Source organism: Sus scrofa, chromosome 6 (assembly GCF_000003025.6).
Source record: "Sus scrofa isolate TJ Tabasco breed Duroc chromosome 6, Sscrofa11.1, whole genome shotgun sequence".
NCBI classification, from domain to species: domain Eukaryota; kingdom Metazoa; phylum Chordata; class Mammalia; order Artiodactyla; family Suidae; genus Sus; species Sus scrofa.
The window spans coordinates 159,927,454-159,945,652 of NC_010448.4; the positions used below are offsets into that span (position 1 = coordinate 159,927,454).

An 18,199-nucleotide genomic window follows, 5' to 3' on the forward strand; every position below is an offset into this window, starting at 1 on the left:
AAAAAAAAAAAAAAAACAAAAAAAAAAGAAATGTGTGTTCAGATCAAAATATTTACAACACTCAGTAGTAAAAATAAAAATAAGTCCACATGTGTGCACATACACAGACCAGTGGAAAAGATTAGAGCCCAGAAAGAAACCCATATACAGAAGGTAAATTAATATTAAAAAACAGGGCCAAGGTAATTCAATGGCAAAAGTATAGTCTTTTTGACAAATGCTCCTGCAATAACTGAGTATCTAGAAGCAGAAAAATTGTTTTAAAAAAGAAAAAAAAAGTTTTTAAACCCAAAACAAATGTGGCTCAGAGCCTGGGTTGCTGTGACTGTGGTGTAGGCCCACAGCTGCAGCTCTGAATGTGACCCCTAGCCTGGGAACTTCCATATGCCATACATGCAGCCCTAAAAAAGCAAAAACGAAGAAACAAACAAACACACCCCAAACAAAATGTCAAGACTTAACTCAAGTCCCTGTACAAAAATTAACTCAAAATGAATCACAGATCTGGGAGCTCCTGTCGTGGCTCAAGGGTAATGAACCTGACCAGTATCCATAAGGACTAGGGTTTGATCCCTGGCCTCGCTCAGTGTGTTAAGGATCCCGTGTTGCTGTGAGCGGTGGTGTAGGTCACAGACATGACTCAGATCTCACGCTGCTGTAGCTGTGGTGTAGACCAGTGGCTGCCTCTCCAATCCAACCCCTAGCCTGGGAACTTCCATGTGCCTAAGGTATAATCCTAAAAAGACAAAAAAAAAAAAAAAAAAAAAAAGATAGAAAAGAAAAAGAATCACAGATCTACATGTAGAAGCTATAATAATACAACTTTCAGAAAAACATTTTCGTTATTTTGGGTTAAGGCAAATATTTTTTAGGAAACTTAAGTGTAAACTACAAAAGAAAAACTGATAAATTGGACTTTCATCAAAATTTAAAACTTCTACTCTTTGAAAGACAGTTAAAATTAAAAAAATAAGCCAGAGACTGGAACATAATATTTGCAAAACACATTATCTGATAAAGGATTTGTATCCAAAATTTATAAAGTACTAAAAATTCATTACGAAAACAACTCAATTCTTAAATGGGCAAAAAAAAGAAAAAAGAGAGAGCTACAGATGGCAAATAAGCATATGAAAAGATGTTCAATTTCATTAGTCATTAGGGAAATGCAAATTAAGACCACGGGTGATACCGCTACACACTGATTAGAAAGGCAAAAAAAAAATTTTTTTTTTTTTTTTGGTCTTTTTGCCTTTTCTAGGGCCGCTCCCACACCATATGGAGGTTCCCAGGCTAGGGGTCTAATCGGAGCTAAAGCTGCTAGGCCTACGCCAGAGCTGCAGCAACGTGGGATACGAGCTGCGTCTACGACCTACATCACAGCTCATCCTTAACCCACTGAGCAAGGCCAGGGATCGAACCCGCAACCTCATGGTTCCTAGTCGGATTCGTTAACCACTGCGCCACAACGGGAACTCCTTTTTTAATTTTTTAAAAGAAGGGAATATCAAGTGCTGGCGAGGATCCAGAACACCTGGAACTTCTCATACATTGCAGGTGAATGGATAAACAAATCGTGATACATACATCCATTCAACTATATGGATGACTCTCAAAAGCGTTATGCTAAGTGAAATAGGCCAAACACCACAGTGAGATTCTATTTATATAACCTTCTGGAAAATGCAAAACTGCAGGACAGAAATAAAATCCTAGCTGCCAGGAGCAGAGGGAAAGGAAGGTGAGGGGCTCAAACACAATAAACACAAAGGGACATGAGATAAGGTTTAGAAATGATAAAAATATTATGTATCTTGATATTGGTGGTTGTTACCTGACTGTATCTGTCTAGACTCATGGAACTCTATGTCTGAAAAGGCAAATATAATTATATATATAGATTATACCTCATAAACCTGACTAATAAAAACTCATAGAGAACTTTAGTAGCAGACTTACAGAAAATCAAGAATAAAGAGAAAAGACAAATAACAATCTATTAAAAAAAAAACAAACAACTAGACTGTAGGAGATGCCAGATGACAATGATTCAGTAACTTCAAAGTACTCGCTAAGAGGAGGTAAAGGAAGAAATGAAGGGATGAGAGAAAGAAGGAAGAGAGTGAAGGAAAAAATCCATTAGCCTGAATTTTGTAACCAATTATTCAAGAGTGAGGGCAAAATAAAAACATTCCAGACACACAAAGACCAATGGAGTTTAACAACTATAGCTCTTTACCAAAAGAACTAATAAAAAGATGTATTTCAGAGAGTTCCCATTGTGGCTCAGGGGTAATGAACTGGACTAGCATCCATGAGGACACAGGTTCAATCCCTGGCCTTGCTCAGTGGGTTAAAGGATCCAGCATTTTGATGAGCTGTGGTGTAGGTTGCAGACACTGCTTGGATCCCGCGTTGCTGTGGCTGTGGTGTAGGCCGGCGGCTGCAGCTCCAATTCAACCCCAAGCCTGGGAACTTCCATATGCTGCAGATGTGGCCCTAAAAAGACAAAAACAAAACAAAACAAAAGACACATTTCAGCAAGAAAAACAAGACCAAATGGAAACATGGGATACTGAAACCATCGATATGGAAAAAAATATAATGGTAAATTTAATTAATAATTTTGACTGAATTGAATATTGATATTGATTTTTGATACTGATACTGAAAAGTGAATATAATTTTTTTTTCCTTTTACAAAAGATAAACTATAAGTAACAACAGTAAAAAATAGCAAAGGTTATAACGAATGTTTGGGAGGACAGAAATTCTATGTGGTAGGCAGAATTCTGCCTGCTTTCTGGTATACATGCCTCGTTTAATTCCCTCCTCTCTTTTTCTTTCTTTCCTTCCTTCCTTTATTCCTTCCTTCCTTCTTTTTGCTTTTTAGGGCTGCATTTGCAGCATATGGAAGTTCCCTGGCTAGGGGTCGATTTGGAGCTACAGCTGCCAGCCTACACCACAGCCACAGCAACACGGGATCCTAGCTACATATGCAACCTACACCACAGCTCATGGCAACGCCAGATCCTTAACCCACTGAGTGAAGCCAGGGATTGAACCCACATCCTCATGGATGCTAGTCAGGCTCCTTACCCCTGAGCCACAATGGGAACTTCCTAATCCCCTCCTTTTGAGTGAGGAAAACACCTATAAATATCATGGGCCATGATTAGGTTACCAATCAACAAGCTCTGAATTTATCAATAGGGAGATTATCAGAGCAGGCCTGACAAAGATCTTTAAATCGAGGTCTAGAGATGAGAGAGTCAAAGCAGAGACACACTCCTGAAGACCTGGAAGAAAGAAAACATCCAAGTTGTAAACTATCTACAGAACCAGGAGGCAAGGAAGCCTCTGCAGGCAGCTTCTGGGAGCCAAGGGTATTCCCCAACCAACAGCTTTGAAATAAGAAAATGGGGATTTGTAAGAAAATGAATTCTGCCATCAATGTGAGGACCCTGGGCTCCAAATGAGCAGCCCTGCATGGCCAACACCTTGAGGCACCCTGAGCAGATTCAGCTAAGCTGTGTCTGGACTCCTATCCTATGGAAACCCTAAGGTAATAAATTTGTATTGTTTCAAGCCACTAAGTTTGTAGCTTAGAAATACACAGCAGAAAACTAATACATACTGAATAACTATCAGAGGAAAGTCATAGTTGAATATTTATGTTGAAAAAATTAAAATAATCCCAAAGAGAATGCTAACAAAGGGAAATATGGGTGAAAGACATAAACAGGGACGTATTTGCCAGAGAAGACAAAACATACACACCCAATAAATATATGAACACATGCTCAGCCTCATTAATAATAAGTGAAATCCAATTTAAAACAGGACACCATTTTATACCCACCAGGCCGGCAAAAACTAAAACTGGTAATACCAAACATTGGTAACTTTTATACACTGAAACTGGGGATAGATAGATATAAACTGGTAAACTACTCTGGGAAACAATTTAACATCATCTAATAAAGTCCAAGATACCCATACCCACGAATCAGCAATTCTACTCCTAAATGTACATGTACAAAAATTTAAAGAATGTCTGAATAATAGTAAACTGGTAAGAAGAGCAAACTGTTCATCACAAAGAAAATTAATAAACTATGTTTAATTATGTCAGTGTAAAACAATAGCCTGAAAATGAATGAATTAGAACTAGAACCATGAACGAAGGCTAGAAACATATGCTGTAGTGAAAAATGCAAAAGCATATAAAATGTGCACAGTGTGATAACATTTGTATAAATACTAAATACAAAATATAATACAAAATACTATATTAAATCCTTAGAGATGCAAACATCTGTGATAAAATTAAAAAGAAAAGCAAGAAAAATTTAACCCGAATTGAAGACAGTGGTTACTCTAGTTGGAGATGGGAAGTCTGGAAATCAGGGCGCTTCAGTGGATTGGTCATTTTTATTTCCCAAACTGAGAGTTTTGTCATTATCCTTTACAACATGAACAATTATGAATATATATTTATACACTTTTGTACATACCAAATTATTTTATTTTATTGCTTTTTAGGGCTGCGTGAGCAGCATATGGAAGTTCCCAGACTACGGGTCAAATAGGAGCTGCGGCTGTTGGCCTATGCCACAGCCACAGCAACTTGGGATCTGAGCCGCATCTGTGACCTACACCATAGCTCACAGTAATGCCAGATCCTTAACCTGCTGAGCAAGGCCAGGGATCAAACCTGCATCCTCACGGATTCTAGTCAGGTTTGTCACCACTAAGCCATGAGAGGAATTCCCCAAATAATTTTTAAAGATAATTAAAGGAGTTCAGAAGAAGAGACTGACTCTCTGGGAAAATCATCAGGGAAGAATGGAGAAAGAGGTCTTTTATACAACATAAGAGAACAGACAGGATTCAGATAGTGAGGTTCTGGGGAAATAGCCTGGTGGTGGAGGGGCATCACGATCACAGGTAATGAAGGAGGGAATCACCAAAGTACATAACAAACCAAGAAATGTTTAGTTTGGCTTCAACGGAAGTATATAATAAACACAGTTTATTACAGGCAACACAAAGACAACACAAAGCCAGTAAAAGTTTGTAAGAGAGGGAAACAACCAGAGACTACCTCCAAAAAAATAATTTGGTAGGTAACAATTCCCATTTCATTCAAATTCATGTTCTAAAGTCTGTTTGCAAAACATAAGCATAAAACACAGAAAAAGAGAGGGGAGAGGAGGAGAAATAATACAATCTAGAATCTCTCATAGCACTACAATAACCAAAGGCATCTTGAAACTCTCAGAATGACACTCTTCACAAAATACAATTTTTCTCCTCACTGTGGAAAGCATGATCAATCACGTAATAAAATTTTTTTATGTAAAGAAACATACATAGACACACATACATACACACATATTATTATTAACATATGTAGTTTAGATTTAAAATCCATAGAAAATTATAACAAGAGTTTACGCAAAGGCTTCTGCAGCCTTTTGAGTGAGTTACGATGGAGAAACCAGTAGGCAAGCGAAAAGAGTATTCAAGGCTTTTATACTCAGGGGAAATTTAAGACACAACTTGCCAATTCCACTCAATGTGTCAAAGAGGAAGAAAAATAATGAACAGGATCATTTAAAAACACTTAAAATATGTTTCCATTTAAAAAATCATGCTGAAATAATACATTCAGCTTCTATCTTGATTATCTAAAAATGAGATTCTTAATAAAACAGGCATAGCACATAGGTATTATGTGCATGTTTTTTTAAAAACTGCTGTGCTATTAATATATACACAGAGCCAACTGACATAAACTAAAGAATACTTCAGTTGTAATTCTGTCATCAACTAGGTCTGTGATTTGGGAAATCTATTCACTCTTCTAGGTCTCATTTTCCTCATCTAAACAATGAAGAGGTCATACTAGATAATCTAATTTACCTAACTAGTTCCAATATTTTATGAGCTACAAAACTATTCTTATTCAAGGGGAGATGCTTATAGCTCACTCATTTATGCTTATTTGAAATATTACTTTGATAGATATGTTCATGCTCTCACCTCACAGATAACATTAAAAACAGCTTAGATGTATTACAGTCTGACCTTAGTTTTAGCCTTGCCATCAGTTCCAAGTAACTTCTGTTACAGAACTTTTACATTTAATATGACACTTCAAAATGCACTCTACTGATACATAGGGATACTTTTTAAAAATGAGTAACCATTTGTGGTAAACATGTTTTAATGACTTGTGTCACACCCCTTCCCTGTTGGTGTTTCTTAGAGCTCCATTCATAGCTCCAGTCTCTTCATAATGGCCTAACCCATTCACAACGGTAATTTAAAACTACCAGGTAAATGCCGGGTCTTTCAAATCTTTATGTTAGCCCAGGTCTACCTCCTGAGATCCTTATCCATATATGCATTTTCCATTTACATATCACCATCTACTGCCGTTACTTGAAATTCAACACAATGAACAGAGAACTCATCTTCCACTCCTCTGCCAAATCTGCTCTTCTATTCACTGTCTCAGTGAATAAGAACAAAGTCCACTCAGAAGGGCAGCCAGGGCCCCTTTCTAATCAATTCCAGCATCTGCACCTCCACCTCACCCCAGGCAAACACTGACCTAATTTCTCTCACCACAGATTCATTTCACTGTTGCAGAGAATCATATAAATGTAATTATGTAATATGTACTTTTTCCGTGTCTGGCTTCTTTTGATTAGTCTGTGAGACTCGTCATGCTGTTGTATATATCACCAGTTTATTTTTCATTATTATGCAGTATTCTAGTGCTCATCCACTGTAAGTTTTTGCTTGTTTATCCACTGTAATTGCTTCTTAACTGCTCTAACTGCGATCAGACAAACAGTCTTTGATCCATTTTCATAATGTTTCTGGAGTCATCTTCCTATAATGCAAATCTGATTATGTCACTCATTTCTTTCAATGGCTCCTCACTGCCTGCAGAATAAAGGACAAACTCCTAATAAAGACATTCATGAACCTCCCATGCCCTAGTGCCTGGTGCCCTTGCAAAAACCATATGAATATGCAATTACTCATACGCAAGCCCCAATGCCATTTCTGGGTTTTTTCTTTTCTTTCTTTTTTTTTTTTTTTTTTTGTCTTTTGTCCTTGTAGGGCCACACCCATGGCATATGGAGGTTCCCAGGCTAGGGGTCTAATCAGAGCTGTAGCTGCTGGCCTACACCACAGCCGCAGCAACGCCAGATCCGAGCTGCATCTGCAACCTACACCACAGCTCATGGCAAGCCTGATCCTTAACCCACTGTGAGAGGCCAGGGATCGAACCCACAACCTCATGGTTCCTAGTTGGATTCGTTTCCACTGCGCCATGACGGGAACTCCCCATTTCTGTTTTTACATGTGAGTACATTCAAACTGAGGGGGAAAAATGAATATTTCAAGTAATTTCTGAGATGAAATTTAGGCCTAAAGGCTCCAAATGACTTCAAATTAACCTCATATATTTTGGACTGAACTGTACCTCACAGGCATCATCTGGTCAATTTCTAAAATGTCACCTTGCCTTCCTATATTTCACCCTAACTATAGAGACTACTTACGACATAAGGGCATAATCTCTTTTTTTTTTTTTTTTTTTTTTGTCTTTTTGCCATTTCTTAGGCTGCTCCTGCAGCATATGGAGGTTCCCAGGCTAGGGGTCTAAGCGGAGCTGTAGCCGCCAGCCTAAGCCACAGCCACAGCAGCTCAGGATCCGAACCATGTCTGCAACCTACACCACAGCTCACAGCAACGCCGGATCCTTAACCCACTGAGCAAGGTCAGGGATCGAACCCGCAACCTCATGATTCCTAGTCGGATTCGTTAACCACTGAGCCATGACGGGAACTCCAAGAGAATAATCTTTTATGCACAAGCTATAATCACACTAAAGATGCAAATAATTTTGGTCACACCTGCAGAATACACGAGTTCCTGAGCCAGGGATCAAACTCTTGTTATAGCAGTGACCCAAGGTCAGAAGTAACCGTGCTGGATTCCTTAACCACTAGACCACCAGGGAACTCCTAAAAGTGCAATTTTATATCATGCATTTATACTCATTTCAAGAGCATTTTCCATAAAAATATTACTTTTAGTAGTTAAAAAATATTCTAAAAAAGATGCATTCATCGAAAAAGTATAACACATTTAATTTTTTCTCCTATAGCTGGGCATTTAGGTTGCCTATAAATTTTTATGTTAAATTTAAGTAGTGGTGCAATAACCACTTTCATGTACAAAGTTTATTTTATATTTCAATTCATTTCTTTGGCACAGAATCCCATAAGGGGAATTACTTGCATTCAGAACATACGAATAATTTATTATTTTAATATATTTATAAAACATCAAGTAATATATGAAAATAATTTTATTTATTTTTGTCTTTTGTCTTTTTAGGGCCGCACCCGCAGCATAGGGAGGTTCCCAGGCTAGGGGTCTAATCAGAGCTGTTGCCACTGGTCTACGCTAGAGCCACAGCAACGCCAGGTCCGAGCCACATCAGCAACCTACACCACAGCTCACGGCAACACCGGATCCTTAACCCACTGAGTGAGGCCAGGGATGGATCCTGCAACCTCATGTTTCCTCGTTGGATTTGTTACCACTGTGCCATGATGGGAACTCCTAAAATAATTTTAATACCTTGGCCACCCTCACCCCAACCCAGCCTTGTCTGTCGGAGACAATCTTCTTTATTATTCATTTGTCTTAGTTCTCATACTGCTTTCTCTATTTATCAACTACAGATATTATTTATTTTTATCATGATAAATGAGTATTTAGCTCAATTATACTACTTCTTACTTCCTCTGTTAAATCAGAACTAGGTTAACTTTGTGATACTTAAGTATGTTTCTTCTCTCTTAACTTTTAATAGTATATCTTTATTTAGGTATCTTTAATCTTTTTCCACTTTCTCACAGTGATGCATTTACTTTTACATTGTTACAATTTATTTTCAAACCATAATTAAGTTGTCCACGATAGTGATTTTTGAAACTTGAAAATTAAATGACTATTTGCATTATGATTATATAAATATTAATTTAAGTAATAAGTTCTCATTATGCTTCCTTCCACTAGATAGCAATATCACGTCCCATAAGCCATTCAAAGGAAAAATATTCTAAAATCATGGTCAATGGTTTATCTTACAGCTTTGGCCCCACCCTTTGTAAAAACAAACAAACAAACAAACAAAAAAACACAACAGTACCAGGTAAAGTATTATAATTTATAACTTCCTCCAACTATGCCAAGTTCTAACCTGCCAATAATACCAAAGCCAAACACCAGGCTTCCAAATTTAAGACTATTATTTTGCACCTGAGTCTAAAAATTTGTTACCATCTATAAAGGGTGCAGACAGAGTCATAAAGTATCCCCACCTGCTAGAGCATCCCGATAAAGCTGCACAAAATGATTAAAGATATCCTTTGGCAAACACTTCTCATCCGGTAGACACTGCAGCAGGATGACTATCTCAGACTGACCCACTGCATGCATTCCCTTGGTTGTGAAACACCAGCACTTCCTGTTCACATCTAGAGATGAAATAAAAACATACACATGTAGACATTCTTCTCAATCTTTACCCTTAAAAAATTCACAGAAATATTTGCTATAATACACTAAAGAATAAAATAGATCATACTGAATATGTAATTCAACTGTGAATTGTCACTGCACTGAGCCAAAGAACTATCGCAAAAAATAAAGCATACCAATGACTCTAAGCAAATATTTTAGAAAAACAATTGGAAAGGAAGAGAACAGTGAAAGAAATTACACTAAAAACTTTTAACTTCTATTATAAAGAGGTGTAAGTATTAAAAGAAACAATATTCCATTAAAAATAAACAAACTACTCATTCTCGGCTAAAATGATGAAAAGATATATTTCCCCACCTATGTATTTTTTCCCTCTAGCTCCTTCTCTTTCTTTTTTATTTTTATTTTTTGTCTTTTCTAGGGTCGCACCTGCAGCACATGGAGTTTCTCAGGCTATGAGTCTAATAGGAGCTGTAGCCGCTGGCCTACACCACAGCCATAGCCACTTGGGATCCAAGCCACATCTGTGACCTACCCCACAGCTCACGGCAATGCCGGATCCTTAACCTACTAAGGGATCGAGTCCTCAATCTCATGGTTCTTAGTTGGATTCATTAACCACACCACTGAGCCACAATGGGAACTCCCTTTCTTTTTTTTTTTTTTTAATGATTTTTATTTTTAAAAATCATTTTACCATGGGCAATAATTACTTAATTAAAATCTAGAAACAACAAAAAAATAAAAGGCTGTATTATAGATTTGGGTTCAGGCTGTAGCCTAAAGAAAATATATTTTTATGTACACTTATTAAATTGAATCTGTGACTGAGTCTAGCTATTTATAGTCCTTTCTGTGAGAAAATTCTAGATAGACAGCAACAGGACTTTAGTTAGCGTCATTATGTAAAAAGAGGTGAAATGAATGGCTTTACTGCATTAATTATTCCCACTTCTTCACTTTAAGGTTAAACAGAGTCACAACAGCACAAGCCTATGTAGCTAAAAATAATGTTCAAAACTTATACTTTTTTTTTTTTTTTTGTCTTTTCTAGGCCACGGCATATGGAGGTTCCAGGCCAGGGCTCTAATCGGAGCTGTAGCCACCAGCCTAAGCCACAGCCACAGCAACGTAGGATCTGAGCCATGTCTGCAACCTACACCACAGCTCACGGCAACGCAGGATCCTTAACCCACTGAGCAAGGCCAGGGATCGAACCCACAACCTCATGGTTCCTAGTCAGATTTGTTAACCACTGAGCCAGGACGGGAACTCCTCAAAACTTATACTTTGATCATTTGTATTCCAATAAAATAAGATCTCCAATGGAACTGAAAAAGGATTCAAATAAAATCATGGATATCACCATGTAAATCAACACTCATAAAAGATCTCTTTTGTTCATTTTAGGAATTGTTTCTTTATATAGCTAAACAGAAAGTGCTGTATCAACTATCCTAGATGGTACACACTTAAGGAATTCTAGGTTAGCTATTTTTCTAAGTCTAACTTATAAACTAGATATGGCAAATTGAAATTTCTTTCTTTTTTCTTTTTTTGTCTTTTTAGAGCCACACTTGTGGCATATGGAAGTTCCCAGGCTAGGGGTCAAATCAGAGCTGCAGCCACTAGCCTACACCACAGCCATAGCAACTTGGGATCTGAGTCACGTCTATGACCTACACCACAGCTCATGGCAATGCCGGATCCTTTAACCCACTGAGCGAGCCCAGGGAATGAACCTGCATCCTCACGCATACTAGTTAGATTCTTAACCTACTAAGCCATGATAGGAACTCCTGGTAAATTGAAATTTCAAGCAAATTATTTTACAATATGATCTTTGAAGGAAAGGTGGCAAGTATTACTAACTGGCCAAACACACAAGGATGTGATTAGCAAGCAAGCCAGAAACTTGCATTTCATTTATTTTAACCCTCTAAAGAATTTAGTATTTCTAGTTTCCAAGGACAACTTAAGACAAATGTACAGTGGGAACTGGAAGACTGTTCCCCAAAGCGTCCTTCCATTCTCCAAAACTCTACCTACTAACATTCTCTATTTTCCAATACCATGTTGGTTCAAGATTCTAAATTACTATCTTTTTCTCTCATTTTGATGCATAAGAAGCTAGCATCAAGAATTGACAAGTTTCTTCCTGCTGTAAAGCACTGGGAACTATGTTTTGTCACTTATGATGGCGCATGATAATGTGAGAAAAAAGAATGTACACATGTATGTGTAAATGGGTCACCTTGCTGTACAGTAGAAAAGTGACAGAACACTGTAAACCAGCTATAATGGAAAAAATAAAAATCATTATAAATGAAAAAAAAAAAAGAATTGACAGGTTTTTTTCTGAATCTTAACTTGTGATATACAGAAGTTTTACTGCGTGGTTAACAAACAGTTGTCCCAATAAGGTTTTGCACCACGATTAAGGTTTTGCACCATGATTAAGGTTTTTGAGATTTAAATCTAGTATGTAAAATGACCCTCCTGGATAATTTATAGACCTTCAGTTATTCTGATGTTGAGCTATGAGTTAGCATACCCAGAAAGTTCTCAGAAAGAACTTAGACTCCTCCAGGGAGAATTCACCTATCTCACCTCTTTGACTAAAAGCAAGTGTCTCAGTTAGTCTCACAGTTGTCCTCTGGGATATATTATTTTACACAAACCAACTTCTTTAGTGCCCAGTTTTCATTAAGATGTGGCTCTATATAAAAGTACTTGTGTATACTACTTTAAAAGATTTGTTATCTATCAATCGATATCTCATTTTAATTTTAAAAAACAAATTTCAAACTTACAATTTACAATTTTAACCATTGACAACAAATTTGCATTTAAAACAAATACAAGTGGGTCAGGGCCACCATCCTCCAATTGCTGCATTACTGAAATCTGTGACGGTTTCTCTTCCACAGCATAGTCTGCAAAAGGAGAAAACAATGCAAGAAATTGGTTAAAGAGATGAAGCAAGCAAGAAATCTGATGGAGGAATGGGGTAACTATTCACAGGAAAGAAATAAGCAATTGATTAGATAAGCAATAGGTAGAGTAAACACACAAGTTTATACCTTCTATCCCAGGGTCCTATTAATAACTGCCCCTTTCATTTTCAAAAGTGATCTAGTCCAGTTTGGATGGTAACATGATTATCCTATGTACAGACTTCTCCACACAATGTTTTATGCCATTGTCTAAAAACAACTCTGGTTTGCCAAAGATCCTCCAACTATCATGATAAGAATTTCACATATTATATGTTCTAAGAACAACACTTAAAATAATCCATAATATACAAGAAAGTGATAATACACTCGTTATCTCTAGAAAGGATGTCTAGGGGTTGAAGGAGAGGGGACTCCTACTTTTTATACTCTATATCTTATTGTAGTATTGAGAAATTTTACTATTAAAAAACTAAACTTCAGAAAAATGCACCCAGAAAATAAAAGGATTAAAAGCAACTGGTTTTATGAAAAAATTCCTCTAAGTCTAAGTCAAGAAAGTTCAGTACGTATATCACCAAAATCAGCAGTAAATCATATAGCAGATTCTGAGCATGGCCAAGATAACACTTGAGGCTGCATAGAACCCTTCCTATTTAATCTCTGCAAATACAGTATGTAATGCTCAGCCACTGCATTTTGAATGGTGGAGTTCTCTCAACTTGAAGTTAAAATCATGGGGAATAACCACTGCAGAATCTAAAGATATGGGAAAGGAATTAAAAACCTGAAAGTTGTATGTTGTTTGGTCTTATATGAAATGCATCAAGGGATGGCAAAATAGAACAAAATAACACCATTTTCCACTGACCAAAAGAAACCAAAAAATATTTTTCTAATGTTATAGGAAATGTCTGCCCTGTCAATGAAAATATTTATTGGAAAGAGGAATACTAAGAAAAAAAAAAAAAACTTTAATGGAGTTATTCCACTGGAATACAAAATAGCAAAATTTTAGTGAAGAGAAAGTAATATGGTTTAAGTAAGTGAATATACATAACTAGTTGCAGAGTCCCCTTGTGGTGCAATGGGCTAAGGATTCAGCATTGTCACAGCAGTGGCCCGGGTTTGATCCCTGGTCTGGGAAATTTCACATGCCACAGGCACAGCCAAAAAAATAAAATAAAAAAGAAAAGCAGTTGCTGTTTTGAGTCCCCACCATGGCTCAGCAGCTAACGAATCTGACTAGGATCCCTGAGGATGCAGGTCCGATCCCTGGCCTTGCTCAATGGGTTAAGGATCCGGTGTTTCCGTGAGCTGTCGTGTGGGTTGCAGACATGGCTTGGATCCTGCATTGCTATGGCTGTGGCATAGGCCAGCAGCTACTGCTCCAATTCGACCCCTAGCCTGGGAACCTCCATATGCCTTGGGTGCAGCCCTAAAAAGCAAAGCAAAAAAAAACAAAAAAAATAAAAAAACTAGTTACCTTTTAGTAAGAGTGGTTTTGACAATTAGATATAATGGTTGTGACTTTTAAAGGGAAATGGAACTCTTAAATCTTATTTATTTTAACAACAGAGTAGGCCAATTTAATTTCTTATTAATCTAGGATTTACTAAAATAAACAAAATTTAAAACTTAAGCAGCAAATTTACTTACAAAAGAGTATTTTTAGAGGGTCCTAATAAAGGAGCAAAGGCATTACGACACAATTAAAAGAACGCTCTGAGTTCTCTCATGGCTCAAGAGGTTAAGGATCCAGTGTTGTCACTGTGGTGTCCCTGGTTATAGCTGTAAACCCTGGTCTGGAAACTTCCACATATAGCAGATGTGGCCAGAAAAAAAAAAAAAAAGAATGCTTAATTTCATATGAAAGTTCACTGTTCAACTCTCTAAGACCCAAGCTGGATTTTTTTTTTTGTCTCTTGTCTTTTGTCTTTTTAGGGCCGTACCTGCAGCATAGGGAGGTTCCCAGGCTAGGGGTCAAATCAGAGCTGTAGCTGATGGCCTACACCACAGCCACAGCAATGCGGGACCCATGCCGTGTCTTCGATCTACACCACAGCTCATAGCAAACCAGATCCTTAACCCACTGAGTGAGGCCAGGGATCAAACCCAAGTCCTCATGGATACTAGTTGGGTTTGTTAACCACTGAGCCACAACAGGAACTCCCCAAGCTGGATTTGACAGTAAGATACATTCAGCCAACACAGCTGAGAGACTGCTAGAGGCCCAGCACCATGTTGGGAGCAGAAAACAACGAACATGAATTTAGACTGCATGACCTCATCCTCTCAGTCAAAGAATCAGACCTATGAAGTATCTAAATTACAATGAAAAATGTGTTAATATAGTAACAGTCTCTAAGAATTTCTATTTGAACAGAGGTAAGGATGTGAAACACTACGACAAAGACAGCTGAGGCAGATTCAGAGAAGATTTCCATTTACATGCATTTTAAAAGCTTGGGGAGTTATTCAAGGAGTCTAGGTATAGGAGAATATTCTATTCTAGACAGAGAAAAGGAAGATAATAAAAAATATTAATTACATGCCTTTTTTACCAATTTTCTAGCTATGTACTTTCAAATACAAAAATCTGATTTAATATTCACATGACACTTAAGTAGGTGTAGTTACGTAATTTTTTTTTCTTTTTAAGCTATGAAAGAGATTCAGAGAAGATAGAGGACTTGCCCATATGGCTAGAATGGAATGGTACTTGGAATAAAAGTCAGGTTTGTCCAGCTCTGAAGTCCATTTTCTTCCCACTTTTCTACAGCACAAGAAAAGCATGGAAGCATGAAATGTGACTATTCAGAAAACAGTGTATAATCTACAGTATGTATGTAAAGTACTGGCATGTTGGTCAGAAATAAAGTCAGAGAAATAGCTGAGATAAATCTACAAAGGAACACTGCATGCCAAGGTAAATAATTTATACTGAAGGCGATGTAAGCCCATTGAATTTTCTAAGCAAGAACAATATATGATAACATCTATGTTTAAAGAGACAATGGGCACCAGTGTGGAAGATTAAATAAAGGAGAGAAAGACTGAAGGCAAGGAGACCAGGTAGAAGACTAGGATATTACTGAGGCGAGATTACTGATAACCCATCTCCTGAAAATGTACTGACTGGATGCTGATCTGAATCTATTAACAAGAAACTTTCACATAAAGATAAGCATTCTTTCCATTGAACGGTAACTTTGCTAATCAAGTTCAGTGCTCTCCACTTATTACATGTGCATTTCCAAACGTGTATTATACTTCAACAAAAAGTTAATGTTGACTGTATTTGTGGGCCAATCTTTGAACTATAAGCAACTCTTCAGAGTATATGCTTTGAAGTAAAAAAAAAATGCCAATAAGCTACATTAATATTACAATTAAAAATATTATAGCCTTCCAATAAATGAAATGATAACATAAACACATAAATATCTTCTCTAAAATAATCAGTAATAGCAAAAATGCTTTTCATGGTATGGAGTAGTCACTTTTTTTTTTTTTTTTGGCTGGAGAAGAGAAGGACAGTTATCACTTGAATTCTATCTCCTTCCCTTAATTAGAAGGCAACATTTGGCATCTATAAGCATCCCTGTCTAAGTCCACATACCTCCTTTTACACCAGTGGAGATGAGAATGGGAGGAAGGCCATCTTCAGGAATAAGGTTCATTGCACTGCCAACAGGACTTCCAACCTGAGTTATACTCCCAGAGAAGAGAGAAATATCCGCCTAGGTAAAGCAAATTAGTAAGGAGAGCATTACAGAGAGTTCAAGACTTTGCACTCTAATTACAGAGAGTATAAGACTTTGCACAATATAGTCAAGACTACAAATGGGAATGTAACTGAAGATTTGGAATTTATCCTTTTTGAAAATACAGATATTCAAGAACCTGAGGTTTCCCAAAGGACTGGGTTTATTTATTTTTATTTAAAAAAAATTTTTTTTTTGCTATTTTAGGGCCGCACCCACAGCATATGGAAGCTCCTAGGCTAGGGGTTGAGTCAGAGCTACAGCTGCCAGCCTACATCACAGTCACAGCAATAGGATCTGAGCCGCATCTGAGACCTACACCACAGCTCACGGCAACGCCAGATCCCTAACCCACTAAGCGAGGCCAGGGATTGAACCCAGATCCTCATAGATCCTAGTCAGGTTTGTTAACTACTGCGCCATGAAGGGAACTCCGAAAAGGACTGGGTTTATACTATGAAAGTATTTCTAATTGAATAGTTTCTCCTTTTGGCATCATCAAATCATAGTGATGAAGGAAAAGGCCTTGTAACCTGGGTTAAAACTTTCTTTTCCAAGGTTTCTTTTTCTATAAGAGAAAAATATATATATTTTTAAAATTTTTCATTTCTATTTATTTATTTGGTCTTTTTTTTTTTTTTTTTTTTTTCTGTTTCTTTGGGCCGCTCCCGCGGCATATGGAGGTTCCCAGGCTAGGGGTCCAATCGGAGCTGTAGCCACCGCCCTACGCCAGAGCCACAGCAACGCGGGATCCGAGCCGCATCTGCAACCTACACCACAGCTCATGGCAACGCCGGATCGTTAACCCACTGAGCAAGGGTAGGGACCGAACCCGCAACCTCATGGTTCCCAGTCGGATTCGTTAACCACTGCGCCACAAGGGGAAAATATTTTTAAAACTTGCAGTGGAAAAATTTCAGTATTACCTTGTAATTTCTGAACCTTTACTGCACTGAGATCTACTTAAAGTCTTACTGATACTGCTTTTTCAAAATAACTTTTGAGAATTTGGGGTGATGGTTATATAACAATATGAATGGAACTAAAAATGGTTAAAAATCACAGATTTTATGTTAGGTATATTTTACTAACATAAGACAAAATTAACTTTGATAAAATATAGTTTTTGTCTACTATGTAACAGAATTAAACTTCAAGTTTATTTTTCTTTGCCTTAATATGAAGACCATATTAACTACACTTAATAAAGTATAATGTTGCAAAATACATTTTGAGTGGGGCTAAATCCACTTAATTAATTTAATAGAGCATGCTCAAAGATCTATTAAAGTTAGTCTCTACTCTCTATATTCTTCATAACTTAAGAAAAAGAAGCTTTAAGTACTATTTACAACAGCTAAGACATGGAAGCAACCTAAGCATCCGCCAACAGATGAATGGACAAAGAAGATTAATGGAATATTAATCAGCCATAAAAAAGAACAAAATAATGCCATTTGCAGCAACATGGATGAAAGAGATTATCATACTAAGTGAAGTCAGATAAATATCATATGATAAACACTTATACATGGAATCCAAAAAAAAATTACACAAACGAACTTATTTCCAAAACAGAAAAAGACTCACAGACACAGAAAACAAACTTTCAGGAGTTCCCATCATGGCTCAGTGGTTAACAAATCCAACTAGGAACCAGGAGGTTGCGGGCTCAATCCTTGGCCTCGCTCAGTGAGTGGGTTAAGGATCCAGCGTTGCCGTGAGCTGTGGTGTAGGTCACAGACTCAGCTCGGATCTGGTGTTGTTGTGGCTGTGGTGTAGGCCGGCGGCTACAGCTCTGATTAGACCCCTAGCCTGGGAATCTCCATATGCCGTGGTAGCGGCCCTAGAAAGAGCAAAAAAAAAGAAAAAGAAAACAAATTTCCCCTTGGT

At 37.4% G+C, this 18,199-nt stretch overlaps 1 protein-coding gene across 3 annotated transcripts in view; it reads right to left on the bottom strand.

The window, feature by feature from the left end:
* ZFYVE9 (zinc finger FYVE-type containing 9) overlaps positions 1 to 18,199 on the bottom strand; it is a 201,742-nt gene that overhangs the window by 54,719 nt on the left and 128,824 nt on the right. For all 3 annotated transcript variants that reach the window (XM_021096648.1, XM_021096646.1, XM_021096647.1), the window contains 3 exons: positions 16,162 to 16,282; positions 12,396 to 12,518; positions 9,420 to 9,575 (listed from right to left, as the gene is read on the bottom strand). In XM_021096648.1, coding sequence (XP_020952307.1) covers positions 9,420 to 9,575; positions 12,396 to 12,518; positions 16,162 to 16,282 — 400 coding nt within the window. The remainder of the gene's footprint in view (positions 1 to 9,419; positions 9,576 to 12,395; positions 12,519 to 16,161; positions 16,283 to 18,199) is intronic.